At 45.3% G+C, this 13,906-nt stretch overlaps 1 protein-coding gene across 1 annotated transcript in view; it reads right to left on the bottom strand.

Annotated features, from left to right (window-relative positions):
* Positions 1-13,382, bottom strand: part of LOC107124118 (myomesin-3-like) — a gene marked incomplete at its 5' end in the record, with an annotated part of 13,928 nt that extends 546 nt beyond the window's left edge. The window contains 10 exons of the mRNA XM_015427505.1: positions 2,028-2,083; positions 5,130-5,152; positions 6,209-6,245; positions 7,678-7,841; positions 8,025-8,130; positions 8,285-8,323; positions 9,482-9,569; positions 10,039-10,149; positions 10,468-10,535; positions 13,323-13,382. Of these exons, the coding sequence (XP_015282991.1) occupies positions 2,028-2,083; positions 5,130-5,152; positions 6,209-6,245; positions 7,678-7,841; positions 8,025-8,130; positions 8,285-8,323; positions 9,482-9,569; positions 10,039-10,149; positions 10,468-10,535; positions 13,323-13,382 (752 nt within the window). The remainder of the gene's footprint in view (positions 1-2,027; positions 2,084-5,129; positions 5,153-6,208; positions 6,246-7,677; positions 7,842-8,024; positions 8,131-8,284; positions 8,324-9,481; positions 9,570-10,038; positions 10,150-10,467; positions 10,536-13,322) is intronic.
* Between the last annotated feature and the right edge of the window lie 524 nt (positions 13,383-13,906).

Raw genomic sequence — 13,906 nt, 5'->3', positions numbered from 1 at the left:
AGTTTTTTTTTCGTTCCGTGTGCCCCCCCCCCCCCCCCCAAGAATCATGAGAATTGTAGTCTGGGAAGGATGTCTGTTAAAGGACCTTATCTCCAGCCTGCCCTGAACTACAGTTCCCATGGTCCCCTTGCAGGAGGATGCCTTTTGAGGCTCAAACGTGACAGTAACAGATTGGGGGGTGGGGGGGTTGGATGCATGTAGGAGTGGGCTGTGTGAGCAGGGGGTGCTGCTCTTTCCTTCCCCAGTTCCTCTTCCTGACTCTTTAGCTCAGCTAGTATCTGAGCCTGGCTAGGGCTTTGGAAGAAATTGCAGGCCTAATAGCAGAGGATAGTTTTAGGCTTCTAGATAGGGTCGCTAACTTCCAGGTGATGGCTGGAGATCTCCTGGAATAACAACTGGTCTCCAGGTTACAGAGATCAGTTCCCCTGGAGAAAATAGCTGCTTTGGAAATTGGTGTCTATCGTATTAAGTCCCTCCCCTTCCCAACCCCCACCCTTCCCAGGCTCCACCCTCAAAATATCCAAGAATCTCCCAACCCAGAGCTGGGAACCCTACTCTAGCTCACACACAGCTTTGATGTTTTAAATTGTGGTCCTCTGACTTTCTCTTCCCCCACTTTAGATGTGATTCGGACAAACACACGTGTGTAGATAGGGTCTATCAAAGAGCAAAAGTAAAGATACAGGCCTGTGGGGTGTGTCCTACAGTTCTGCATGGCTATGTGGGGACTGGGCCTTACTTGGGCCCATGAAGGCTTCGGTGGACGAAGGGTGCATACTAAGCAGAGTTGTAGGATACACCCCAGTGATTAAGGACTCCCTTCTTGACCAGTAGTTCTCTGCAAATGCCACCCCTGCATTTGTCTCATAGGGGCAGTTCCACCCACAGGTTCGGGTGGATGATGCCATAGCTCTCACCAAGGCTGCAATCACATTGGCGGCTTGGCGCGGTATGGTGGCACCTCTGATTGTAACCGCTTAAAAATGTTGCAGGGCGTATCATCCAGATAGTACAGCTTGCTGCAGGTTACCCACGCGGCCATCCCCTGGTCAAGCATCCACATTATTGCAGCACCTCAGCCATGAAGCATGCTGCCCGGTTGTTTTTTTAAAGTGCAGGTGGGCGCATACGTGCTCATGTGCATGCATATGTGCTCATGCACATATAGGCAAAAACTTTTTTAAAAAATCACACCCCAGTGGTAGAAATGGATCTGCAGGTTCGGATGTCTCTTCCAGGTTCCTTCTACTGCAGGAGAGTTCAGACATCAGAAAACCCAGAAGGAACCCTGAACAACCTGTTAATACTGGACTTTCGCCGGTATCTGTTTATTCCACTTCCATTGCAGAACAGCATGAGCTGCCGGCAACTGCCCCACAGGAGGCAGATGTCCTTGTCTGGAGGGGCCCAGTGTTCCCTCTAAGCTGAGTTAGTGTGAGCTGGCTCACAGTTTTTTAGCCTCCAGCTCACACATTTTTTGTCTTCGCTCAGGAAGGATGGCTCCAGAGCAGACTAATGTATGCAGCAGCCAAATCGCTTGCTCACAACTTTAACACACAGAGTAGAATTTTTGCTCACAAGACTCCACAGCTTAGCGGGAACATTGGAGGGGCCCATTTATTCCACTCAGGTAATGCTACTATAGCACCATAAACTGCTCGTGTGACCTCCCACCTGGTGAATTACTTGTGAATCGGGTGGGGGGGGAGATCATTGCAAAGAAATATGGAGTAACTCTCAAGACTTATATAAATTAGTACGATTTATGCAATTCCTCTCTTCCACCCCTTACCTCATTGTTATTCTGTCTCTCAGATGCATACAGAAAACAGAAAACATGGAAGAGACATCTAAGGACTTGTTTCTCTTAAGCAGCAATGGGGCATAGGAGGGGAAAGGGGCAACACTCCAGTTGGCAGCATTGTAAATGGTTGGGGCCTCTGCTATGCAGCTTAGTGCTTCCAGAATGAGTCTGCAACATCCCATAACCTGTACAAGAATTATCCTGCCTGTAACAGGAGTGTTACCTTAGTCTCCATGATGGTGGCCACGTCCGGAAGGCCCCGAACAACTTTGGCTCGGTCTGGCGGAAGGAGAAAGAATGCGGGTGTTGTTATTTCTGGTTTTATCCCGTCTTTTGGCTCCTACATAAGTGCATCATCTTAGTTCATAAAAAGGTAAACGTTCCCTTGCTCGAAAGCCAGTCCAGTCCGACTCTAGGGTTGCGGTGCTCATCTCCGTTTCAAAGCCGAAGAGCCAGCGCTGTCCGAAGACGTTTCCGTGGTCATGTGGCCGGCATGACTAAACACCAAGGCGCACGGAACGCTGTTACCTTCCCACCGAAGTGGTACCTATTTATCTACTTGCAATTTCTTGCTTTCGAACTGCTAGGTTGGCAGGAGCTGAAACTAGAGATGGGAGCTCACTCCGTCATGCGGCACACTTGGGTCTCGAACTGCTGAACTACCGACCTTCCACAGCCTGCAGTTCAGCGTCTTAACCACTTGAGCCACCGCAGCTTAGTTCATATATACATGCAAAAAGGGAGGAGGACCCACAAGGCCTCATGGGTGGGTTGGAAATCCCATTCCACTCTAGGGTTGCCATCCTCCAGATGACCGTGGCCCCGCCCCCAGCGTCCTTAGTTCATATATACATGCAAAAAGGAAGGAGGACCCACAAGGCCTCATGGGTGGGTTGGAAATCCCCTTCCACTCTAGGGTTGCCATCCTCCAAATGGGTCCTGGAGATCTCCTGCTATGATAACTGGCCTCCAGATAAGAGAGATCAGTTTTCCTGGAGAAAATGGCTGCTCTGGAGGGTGGATTTTATCACATTGTACCCTAGTGTTGGCCAAATGGCAGAAAGTGAAGAGCACCTAAAGAGCCTCTTGCTAAGGGTGAAGGAGGAGAGCGCAAACGTTGGCTTGAAACTCAACAACCAAAAAACTAAGGCTACCAAATGAGAAGGGAGCAGACCCTGATGCTGGGAAAGTCTGAAGGTTTAAGAAGAAGGGGATGGCAAAGGATGAGATGGTTAGACAGTGTTATCGAGGCAACGAACATGAAATTGAGCAAACGCCAGAGCATGACGGAAGACAGGAGGGCCGGCCGTGATGTGGTCCACGGGGTTGTGAAGTTCGGACTAGACTGTAGGACTGAACAACAGACCCTACTGAGGCCCCTCCCCTCCCCTCCCCAGGCTCCACCCTCAAAATCTCCAGGTATTTCCCAATCCTGAGCTGTTAACACTATTCCACATTCAGCCACTCACCTTGTACTGAGTCCACTTTCCCTCCCCTGCTTTTCCTGATCATGCCTCTGCTTCTGTCCTGCACTTGCTCCTGCTTCTGCCCCCCAATCCTTGGTGGCCTTCATCCACACTGCTGCCTCCATTTTGTTTCTCCCTCCTCTCAGTCCCACTCTGCTTCCTTCCCCTTCCTTGTGAGGTCCTGCTTGCCCTCCCCTCCTGGTTCTCCTTCGCTCCCCCTTTTAGGGTTGCCAAGTCAAAATTTCATCGGAGCGGGGGACTCCCTGCTGGCAGCTGGAGTGCGGCTGGAGCGCGCGCGCCGCACACACGTCACCTGGAAGTGACGTGACAACGCCGGGCACACTGGGGGCGGGGCCACAACCATCCGAGGGGAAACCATAGAGTTTTCCCTCGGATGACCGTGGCCCCGCTCACAAGTGTCCCACGCGTCATCAGGTCACTTCCGGGTGACACGTACGTCGGGGTGGGGTTCCGCCCCAGGGCCCGATCTGCTGGCCGCAGGGAATGGGCCTCTGGGGCGGGGGTTTCCCTGCCTCCCGGGGGGACTTGGCAAGCTTACCCCCTTTCCACCCCTCCTTCCTTGTTTCCTTCCCCAGTTCCCACTTTCATCATCCCCTCACCCTTTTTTACCAGCATATTCTTTTTGTCATGATGCCAGTCCAAAATCAGCAAATACCGTGCTACAGACAATTACAAAATATCTCAAGTAATTTTATATATGTTTTCGCTTTTATATTATTTTTTTCTATGTTTCTTATAAGTTATTCACCATTATATCCGTTATCGTATAAACATTAACACATAGAAAGAATCATATATCCAAACATCTAAGTATCGTCTTTTTATCTATCACAAAAGATATTGCACAACCCCTTTATTACACACTGGGGGCGGGGCCACAACCATCCGAGGGGAAACCATAGAGTTTTCCCTCGGATGACCGTGGCCCCGCCCCCAATGTGCCCAGCGTCATCACGTCACTTCCGGGTGACACGTACGTCGGGGTGGGGTTCCGCCCCAGGGCCCGATCTGCTGGCCGCAGGGAATGGGCCTCTGGGGCGGGGGTTTCCCTGCCTCCCGGGGGGACTTGGCAAGCTTACCCCCTTTCCACCCCTCCTTCCTTGTTTCCTTCCCCAGTTCCCACTTTCATCATCCCCTCACCCTTTTTTACCAGCATATTCTTTTTGTCATGATGCCAGTCCAAAATCAGCAAATACCGTGCTACAGACAATTACAAAATATCTCAAGTAATTTTATATATGTTTTCGCTTTTATATTATTTTTTTCTATGTTTCTTATAAGTTATTCACCATTATATCCGTTATCGTATAAACATTAACACATAGAAAGAATCATATATCCAAACATCTAAGTATCGTCTTTTTATCTATCACAAAAGATATTGCACAACCCCTTTATTAATACCAGTCCTCCTTAATTGTTGGGGGAAGAATGAGCACTAATTCAAAATAGACTTAAAGGAGTCCTCCCTCTTGTATCCGTTATCGTATAAACATTAACGCATAGAAAGAATCATATATCCAAACATCTAAGTATCGTCTTTTTATATATCACAAAAGATATTGCACAACCCCTTTATTAATACCAGTCCTCCTTAATTGTTGGGGGAAGAATGAGCACTAATTCAAAATAGACTTAAAGGAGTCCTCCCTCTTAAAAGTTAAAAAACGAAAAAACACCCTTAGAATTTTTTTTTTAAAAGCCTCCACTTTAGTGATGGGTGCCCCACCCTTGCAGATTTTTTTATCTCCATGGAGGGGCCACCAGTCACTATTAGATATATGATCATCAATGAAAATCAGCCTGGGACCAAAAGATGTGCACTGTCATATACTCACACTCTTCTACAACAGCTGCTTGCCTGAAAATGAAACATTAAAAAATTAGCAAGTTTTTTATTGTTTAAATGCAAATCTAATAGTCATTGCCATAGCAGCAGTCCTGAATCTCTGACCTCCTGTTTCATGGGGGTAACCCCATTTAACCCACACAACAACCTAATGCTACTTTCTCAAGCTAAGTCATATTGCAGTGTCTATTGGATGTCCCATCCTGTTGATTGCATTGATACATTCTGTGTAATCCACCTTGAGTCCCAGTAAGAAAGGTGGAATATAAATAACATAAATAGAGAGCCAGTTTGGTGTAGTGCGTGGACTCTAATCTGGGAGAACCGGGTTTGATTCCCCACTCCTCCACTTGCACCTGGCTGGATGACCTTGGGCAAGCCGTGGCTCTGATAAGAGCTTTTCTTGAAAAAAGAGCAGTTTCTGTCAAGAGCTCTCTCAGCCCCGCCTACCTCACTGGGTGTCTGTTGTGGGGAGGGGAAGGGAAAGGAGTTTGTAAGCCACTCTGAGACACCTTTGGGTAGTGAAGGGCGGGGTATAAATCCAATCTCTTCTTCTAAATAGATAAATAAACAAACTGCTCTTTCAAAAGACCTGCGGGTGGTTCCTGGTATGTCTTGAGTGATCCTAAGCGGATATCTCAGAATCTGTGGATCTGGCACCTTTTGATTCTGCTCTCCCTCCAAGGATGGCCCAGCTAGCCCGATCTCGTCAGGTCTTGGAAGCTAAACAGGGTTGGCCCTGGTCAGGGGTCGTTTTGTAGAAAAAGAGCTAGGGGAACTCATTAGCATAACTCATTAGCATATGCCACACCCCCTGACATCACCGGAAGTGTGTCATAAGGCCACACCCCCTGAATGCGCTCGCCCACTTCGGGAGAGGGGATCAAAATGTAATACAAGCCTCCTCCGAGACTTGATCACACCAATCTCAACTCTCTCTTGGGTCTTGATGCCTGCCAGTCATTCCCCCTGCCTGGGGGAAGCCGTGTTGGACCAAAATACAGTCAAATGACAAGTAGAAATCTGAATCTTGTTAAAAAGGAAAGCTGATGGGAGCAGAAAACTCACTTGAGCCTTTGATGTTCAGCCAGTGCATCGTCAAAAGCTGCAAAAAAATAAAAATAAAACGAAGAGAGATTTTGCACTGAATGATTTTGCACTTCTCTACCATCAAAACATGATCACAACAGCTGGTATCCCAGTACAAGTTCTGAACCTATGTGTGGACCCCGGTAATAGGTTCTTCATTAATCTCCGGGAAAGTTCCCAAACTCAGTTTTTTCCTTATTAACATTTTTAAAAATAGAATTTTAAGGGAGGTACAGAAAAGATGACAGAAACAGATGGTCATTTTAAACAGATTTTCTGTTATTTCAACAGCCAGTTAACTTTGGAACTAAGAGAACTCAAGGACCCTGTGAGAACTCAATTCCACAGCGACGCAGGGGCCCAGTTTGGATTGGGACTACGGTGCAGAGGAAGAAGAGGCTTCAGCCTTCTTCTCTGTGCTGTTTTCCTGATCCAAAAACATCCCCAAGAGGTGTTACTTGCCCCTTCAGGGGGCTGCGCATGCCCAGTTTAGACACAGAGAATGGGGCCACCATTGGCATTACAAGAGCCTCATAAAAAAAGGGTTTTTTGTTTATTTGTTTTACAATTTAGAGAATGTTTACAAATTGCACCTGGAAAAGCATAAACAAAGCAAATTCAGACCAAGACATGAGATTTCATCAGTCTTTCAGAAGAACCCTGTAAAGGAACTGAAGTGTTCGAGAAGATGTGCGTTCTACAGGGGGGAACCTAGTTCTGTGGAACACTAGCCAAGGGAAGTTGAAATCTAGGGCACAGCCATTTTGAAATCATTTGTATTATGAACACACTACTCTCAGTCTCCTGTAGCATTGTTTTATAAAGTTTCACTGCAGTAAATATGGCATCTCTCCAAATCATGTACAAAAAGTTGAATTCAACACCTGGAGTTTTGCTGAATTTTGAACATGTGAAATTTTCTTTCAGCTCAGATCCAGACCAAACCAGGCTCCATCCTGAATTATGGTGTGGTTAATAGGTTGAATTTCCCCCTCAGGGTGGGTCTGTGGGATGGTACTAGAGCTTGACCACTGGGTGAAATCACAGATGGTACTTTTTGTGGAATGAAGGAGAAGGGCTTTGGTCAGCAGTCCCATTAGCTTCAATTGTGTTGCTTCCATAATGTTTCCCATTTAACTTCTTTTGACATGACCCCACCTTATGCTTTCCCTTCGTGGACCCTGTTGGGTTACTCTGCTTATCATTCTAGTGTAAGGAAATGGACAATAAAAACACACACATACAATTTAAATGAAATAACTTGCAGGAATATCCCACAATTGTTTTTCTCTCTGGGGGAGGTGGTACATCCACAGCACCTATCCACACATTGTACTGAGGATACATGGCGACCATTTTCTAAGCACGAAAGATAGGAAGGTTCTCTTTCCCACTGGTGCTCAGAGGAGGGTCATCTCTGAGCTGAGAAGCCATCAGTTGCTGCTTACCTTTCCCAGAGAGGTCTGTCGATAGTTTACGTGACTCTTGTCCATCAAACAGCTCCAGGGTATATATTCCTTTGTCAGACTCTTTGGGGTCCAGTATGTGTACCCAGATCTGGTCCATAGTTGTTCCTGTTTTCAGCCGGTCTCCGCTATCCAGATGTTTATTGCTGAAAACACAGAATTATAGAACGTTATCATGGCACAATTGGTGGTGTGTCTGCTTCCACGACAGGCTCACCAGCGACTTTACAAATATCTGGAGAACATTTTTGTGCGCCCTACAGCTATGTACACACTGACAGTTCACACACATTAGGAAACTTAAAAAAAAATACATGGGAAAGACATACTTGTGATACCAGGTGGCTTTCATGGCATCAGTGTAGTACTTCACTTCACTGTAGATCTTGATGCCTTCTGCAGTTGGTTGGACTTTCAACGGTGATGCAGAAAGAACTAAGTGGAGGATGTGAAAAGAAATGGACTTGAGAAAGATGATCAGGCCTCCTCTTTTGTTTTGTTTTTTCTGGTATATATAGTGAAAATCACATCTGCTTGCATCTTTATACAGTATTATTGTCATCAGGATTAGAAAATAAAAATGGCTTACCACTGATCCTGGCAAGTTCTTTCAGGATGTCATCAAATGCTATCAAAGATAATTTTAAAAAGTTCTTGAGTGGTAATAAACACACACACAGCAATAGCAAACACCGTCAATCAAAAAAATCATAAACAAAAAAGTGTCCCCCAGTTAACTGGGCAGCACTCTTTTTTTTTAAGTTAATTCTTTTTAATATATGTTTAATATATTTGAGTTCAAGAACCTTTGCATCCGGCAGTTACAGAACCAAGGTGGGTTTCTATTTACAAGTTTTTTTTAGATCCTGCCCTTCCTCAGGGACCAGGGTCTGCCCTCTTCCGTTTTAACCTCACTACTACAATCTTGTGAGGTAGGTTACACCAAGAAAGAGTGACTGACCCAACTTCACCCAAGGGAACCGTTGCCCAACTGAAGCAAAGCCCCAATAGGGAAACTTCGGCCCCGGTCACACGGGTCAGATAATGCGGGGAGGGGGGGAGGCGTGGCTGTTTGCCCCAGAGCAAAATAAGCGCAGTAGCCCGATCACACGGTCCCTCGAGTCTTCGCGTTTAGGCTGTTAGCTGGCAATCACATGGCGATGCTGGAGCATGGCAAAGAAGCAGCGCGGCAAGCGTTTCGCGTTTGTGTGCATGCGCAGTTCCGCGGAGCAGCACTGCTTTCAGTTATGTGTTTGTGCGCATGCGCTTACGAAAAACATCCGGTTTGTGATGGGATGTGGATGGGCACCAGATGCCACAGGATACTAGCGCTCCCGCGATCAGACACCCGCCCCTGCCCCGCGTTTTCCGGATACGAGTGCACTTTCCGAGGTACTTTTTTACTGCACATCTTCGGTGGGACACCATGGGTTGGCCACGGGTGCGCTACACTCCCCAGATGGTGCGGTGTGATCGCGCCCCCAAAATCCGCCTGACCATCGTGCCTTTAGCGTGGGAAATCCTCCGTGTGACCGGGGCCTTAATTTGTAACTATGGCTACAAGTAAATTACCCCAACAGTAGCTTCTGGAGGCTATTTCAGGCTACGAAAAATGGCATTGGTGGAAGGCTTCTACCCGTTCTCCCCAAGCACCACAGTCTTGATCTGAACTGGGCCTTTCCATGTCTGGGAATTAACTTCCCAGCAGGGAACTCCAAATAAACATCTGATAGAAATATGCCTGGCAGGCACAAGGACTTTATAATGAGTTGATCAGTCCAGTTACCTTCCTTTGTAAGGTCGAGTTCAGTGGTATCTTGTCCACGATCATCAGAAACCACAGCTTTGTATATTCCCTTGTCTGCTTTGGTAATCTGGCCAATGAAAATAACAACATTCAGTGATGCGTAGACTGGCCAGAGGCAAATCACAGCATTGCTTTATGCTGAGATTCTGTCCCAGGAATCTTATTGTCCTCCTTTCAGTCTCCCCACTGCTTAATTAATATATTAATTAATTAAAAACATTTTAATGCTAGGGTCCCCAAGGTGACAAACAATCCAAACCATTAAAACAAGCTTTAAAAAATATGTGTAATAAAACCCGGACAATTAAACCAACACCAAAACAAGAAGAAGGGTTAGTGAAGGAACGTCAAAAGGAAACAGATCAGTCTGTTAATGTCCACCTGAGCCCTTCTTTTCCCTTCTAAAATTCTTACTTCATCCACATCTGTTTAGACCCTCAGAGTAGACCACATTGAACTAGAGAGGGACCCATGGTCCAACTCAAGGTAAGAAAAGCTTCAGACATTCATTAGCATCCTGGTTTGAGGGCCTTTACCTTCTTAATCCGAAGGGTCCCATCTCCGGTCTTTGGCTCATACTGGCCATCTGAGTGGGATTTGTTATTCATGAACCACTTGAAGGTACTTTCCTTCTTCATGTTCCCTGCCTTTGGAAAGCAAATGGAGGGAAGGGGGAGGAAGATTTATTAGAAGACAGACAATGGGGAAACAAAGCAACTGCCCCGCTCCCTTTTCACATAGGACACATATTCCTAGCCCCAGTGGGGAGTCACCATGGACTCAGTCTCTTTAATACTCTGCTGATGTACTTAAATAAGAATCCCAACAAAGTATAACTTGGAAACCCTGGGCAAGATCTGTTTGGTTTGCAAAATATTAAAGGGTTATTAGCTGCCGGTATTATTTGTCTCTGGGTTTTTTTCATTTTTATGAACACATCGGTGTGTTGAGAGCATACCCTTTACCTTGCAAGTCAGCAGCACTTCACATTCCTCATTGACCTTCCATTTCAGTTGTTCAATAAAATGTGGACCTGTTCAGGGACGAAAAGACCAAACCTGATCACCTGTACCTGGCTTTGCTTCCAACAGTGCCACCTGGTGGTACATCATAGCCAAGCGTCTCACGAAGCTGTCTTCTACTGAGTCAAACCCATAGTCTATCAAGGTTTGCCTTGTCTACTCTGACTGGCAGGGTCTCTCTAGGGCCGCAGGTGGGGGCATTTCATATCACCTTCTATCTGATCCTGCATGAAACTAGACATGCTGAGGAATGAACCGGGGACCTTCTGAGCGCAAACCTGATGCTCTACCACCTAGCCACGGGCACTCCCCATCCTTTGCGTGCGCTCAGTGGGCTCAATTCATATCCTAAGGGTCTGTCTACCTAGCTTGTCAGTCTGCTCTTGGCTTCTCTCCAAAGCTAGATCAGAGGCAAGAGGGCCTCAGACCTGACTCCAGAGGTTAGGGGGTTATGTGCCTCAAGCTGGATAGAAGCATGAAAGAAGGGAACACGCCAAAGTCTTGTGAATACTTCAGTGTCTCTTGGCATATGCATAATTAGAATATTCCAATGAGCAAGTGATGCGTTCCTGTTTTTGAGTTTCTGCAGTCAGTTTCTTAGCCAACATACTTTTCCTGTCTACCAATCCAGCTCTATTCTGTGCAGATTGTACAACATTGGAATATTCTAATTATGCATATAGCATAAAGATAATAGTAGAATGTTATTGGCATGTGGTGCAGGACATTCCTGGCTGCCAACTGACATGGTTGGGAAAAAGACTCATAGCGCCTATTCCTTGTATTTCACCCAAATGAAGATCTAAAAGATATTGTGCATCCAGGGACTGAATTTAAATATTCCTTGTCTGCATTTTCTAACTGCAATTCAAAACAATGTGTATATTGCATTTTATGTGATTGCAATTTATTATACATTGGGAGTACCATTAGACCCGTCAAGGGAGTATTGCAAATACATTGGGAGTACCATTAGACCCGTCAAAGTGAGAATCCTGGAACACCGATCCCACATCCGTAGCCATAATAATGAAGCGGCACTCGTGGATCATTTTATTAGATTTAATCATAGTCCAGATTCTCTTCTATTCTTTGTGTTGTATCTTTTTCCAAGGAAATTTGTATGATGAAATTGACATCAGTAAGCTTTTATTGCAACTGTAAGCAAAGTTGATTCATAAACTCAACACTTTAGTCCCCTATGGTTTGAATCAGGATATAGATTACAGTTGTTATTTATAAGCTTTGCTGTTCATGTTTGAAACATTCCTCATGTAAGTCTTAGAAGAAGCAATTCTCTACATTTGGGTAAGGATCTCTTTACGAATGGTCCCTCAGCCTTTAAATTTGATACGAGGACATTTCCTATCTATCTGAGAATCACTGACCTCAAGAACAGCTAAAAGAAAGGAATTACAAGAGACTTTGAATCTTGGTAAGAGGGTTCAATTTGAAAAGTTTTTATTCTTAGAGGTTTGTTTCATACATTTTTCAAATAATATATTTGCTTCTATGGTTCTGTTCTCAAGTTTCAGGTTCTTCTTTTGAAGAAGCATCAGCGATACGCAGGAAGTTCTTTAACATACCCCCAAGAGCACTTCGGTCGGGGTGGGAAGTTCTTTAACTTCACAGCTAGTGAACGTGTGAAGTACTATTGGAACCTGCTTAAGTAATATTGGAACCTGCTTAGTGAAGAGTCGGGAACTGACCTTATCTGAGAAGGAAATTATAATGTATTCAGTCTTGTAACAATTCATGCTGGACTTTCATTATACAAGCAATTTGTTTATACTCTTCCTTTTGTGAATGTCAGTGTTTCTATGTTAAGGTAGACGGAGATGTGATGTTACAATCTGTTGTTATTGTTTGCTTATTAAACTCCATAGCAACCAGTCCCCTGAATGTCTTTAATTACCATATAAACCACTAGTAATTAATAATACTTCTGTGCTTTCAAGTCAGCAACTGACTCATGAGGACCCCAGGACGAGGGGGTTTTCAAGGCAAGTGATAAGGAGCATAACACAACAGCATTATATCAACCCCATTGAAATGCCTGGAGTGTTTTGTTATAGTGCTATAGCGCTCTAAAGCGAATGTTAAAAAAAAAAAGCTGGAGATCGCCCGCATGGGCGAAAAATGGCGGGGGAAAAGCGGGGAAAAGTGGTGCAGTTTGAAATGGCAAACCGCTTCAGAGACAGCTCTTTACCGGAAGGGGAAAGCCATATGTGAAATGGCAGCCCTATACCAGTTTACTCCATGACAGATCAAAAACGGCTTCAAAACAGGTTAAAAAGGGTAATGTGAAATTCCTCAATGAGTGTGTTGAATTTGTTTTGATATTTATACAAAGTTTTTTTGAGGGTAGATCCTTTACTGTGTATCTCTTATTTGTGGTGCACCATTGAGTATTGGCACACCAGGCAACAGGCCCCATTTGGGTAACACTATTAAAGGAGGACCATCCGTGTAGCTGTGGGAGGCTCAGGGTTCACTTCCCCGTAACGGGACATGCTGCCAAATGAATAGCACTGTGTGTATGCAATTCTGCTAAGTGTTCCTAAACCAACTTTAGAACCCTCTATCAAGCATGTCGGGCTTCTAAAATCCTTTTCTTTTTAAAATTCCCCACCTCCCACTTTGGCCCCAATTTTTACAAATATCCTCTGTCACAACTTTGCTTCTCTTCTCCCATCCTTCTATCAGAGGCTTAATATCCTTCACAGAAGATGATCTCTTTGATCATGAACACAGCTAATGCAGGACGGGCAGAGCCTCCGGCCTTGAGATTATCTTACCGTGCTTTCTCTTCCATTCTTTCTTCTTGGCATCGGCCTCTACTTTAAGCTTATCAAAATCTGGAAGAATAAAGTGCCAAGTCAGTGCGCAACATTATTGGACAAGGCTTCCCCAAACATACTGTTGTATTTTCTAAGGAGGGGTCAGGTGAGGGGATCATTGACTGTGTGCCAAGGGCAGGGGGAAGGGCACTTTTATAAAGGGAAGAGGTTTTTATTGTATTATCATCTCACTCCATTTCATTTAGGGTTGCCAGTCTACAGGTGGCTTCTGGAGGTTTCCCAGAATAAAAACAGATCCCCAGACTACAGAGATCAGTTCCCATGGAGAAAATGGCTGCTTTGGAGGGTGGATTCTATGGCATTACATTGCTGCTGAGGTCTTCTCCTCTCCGAACCCTGCCTTCCCCCGTTCCACCTCCAAACATCCAGGAATTTCCCAGCCTGGAGTTGGCAACCCTAACTGCATTGTTGTCTATTTTTAAAATTCCATTCCAGGTCTAAGACTCTACCTACTGTTTCTAGATTTTGTAATCCTGGCCTATTGCATTGTTCGTTGGATGTCTCATACTATTTGACTGCAT

This window comes from Gekko japonicus, unplaced genomic scaffold (genome assembly GCF_001447785.1).
Source record: "Gekko japonicus isolate JY-2015 unplaced genomic scaffold, Gekko_japonicus_V1.1 scaffold4048, whole genome shotgun sequence".
Classification (NCBI taxonomy): domain Eukaryota; kingdom Metazoa; phylum Chordata; class Lepidosauria; order Squamata; family Gekkonidae; genus Gekko; species Gekko japonicus.
This window is presented reverse-complemented; position numbering and strand designations above follow the sequence as displayed.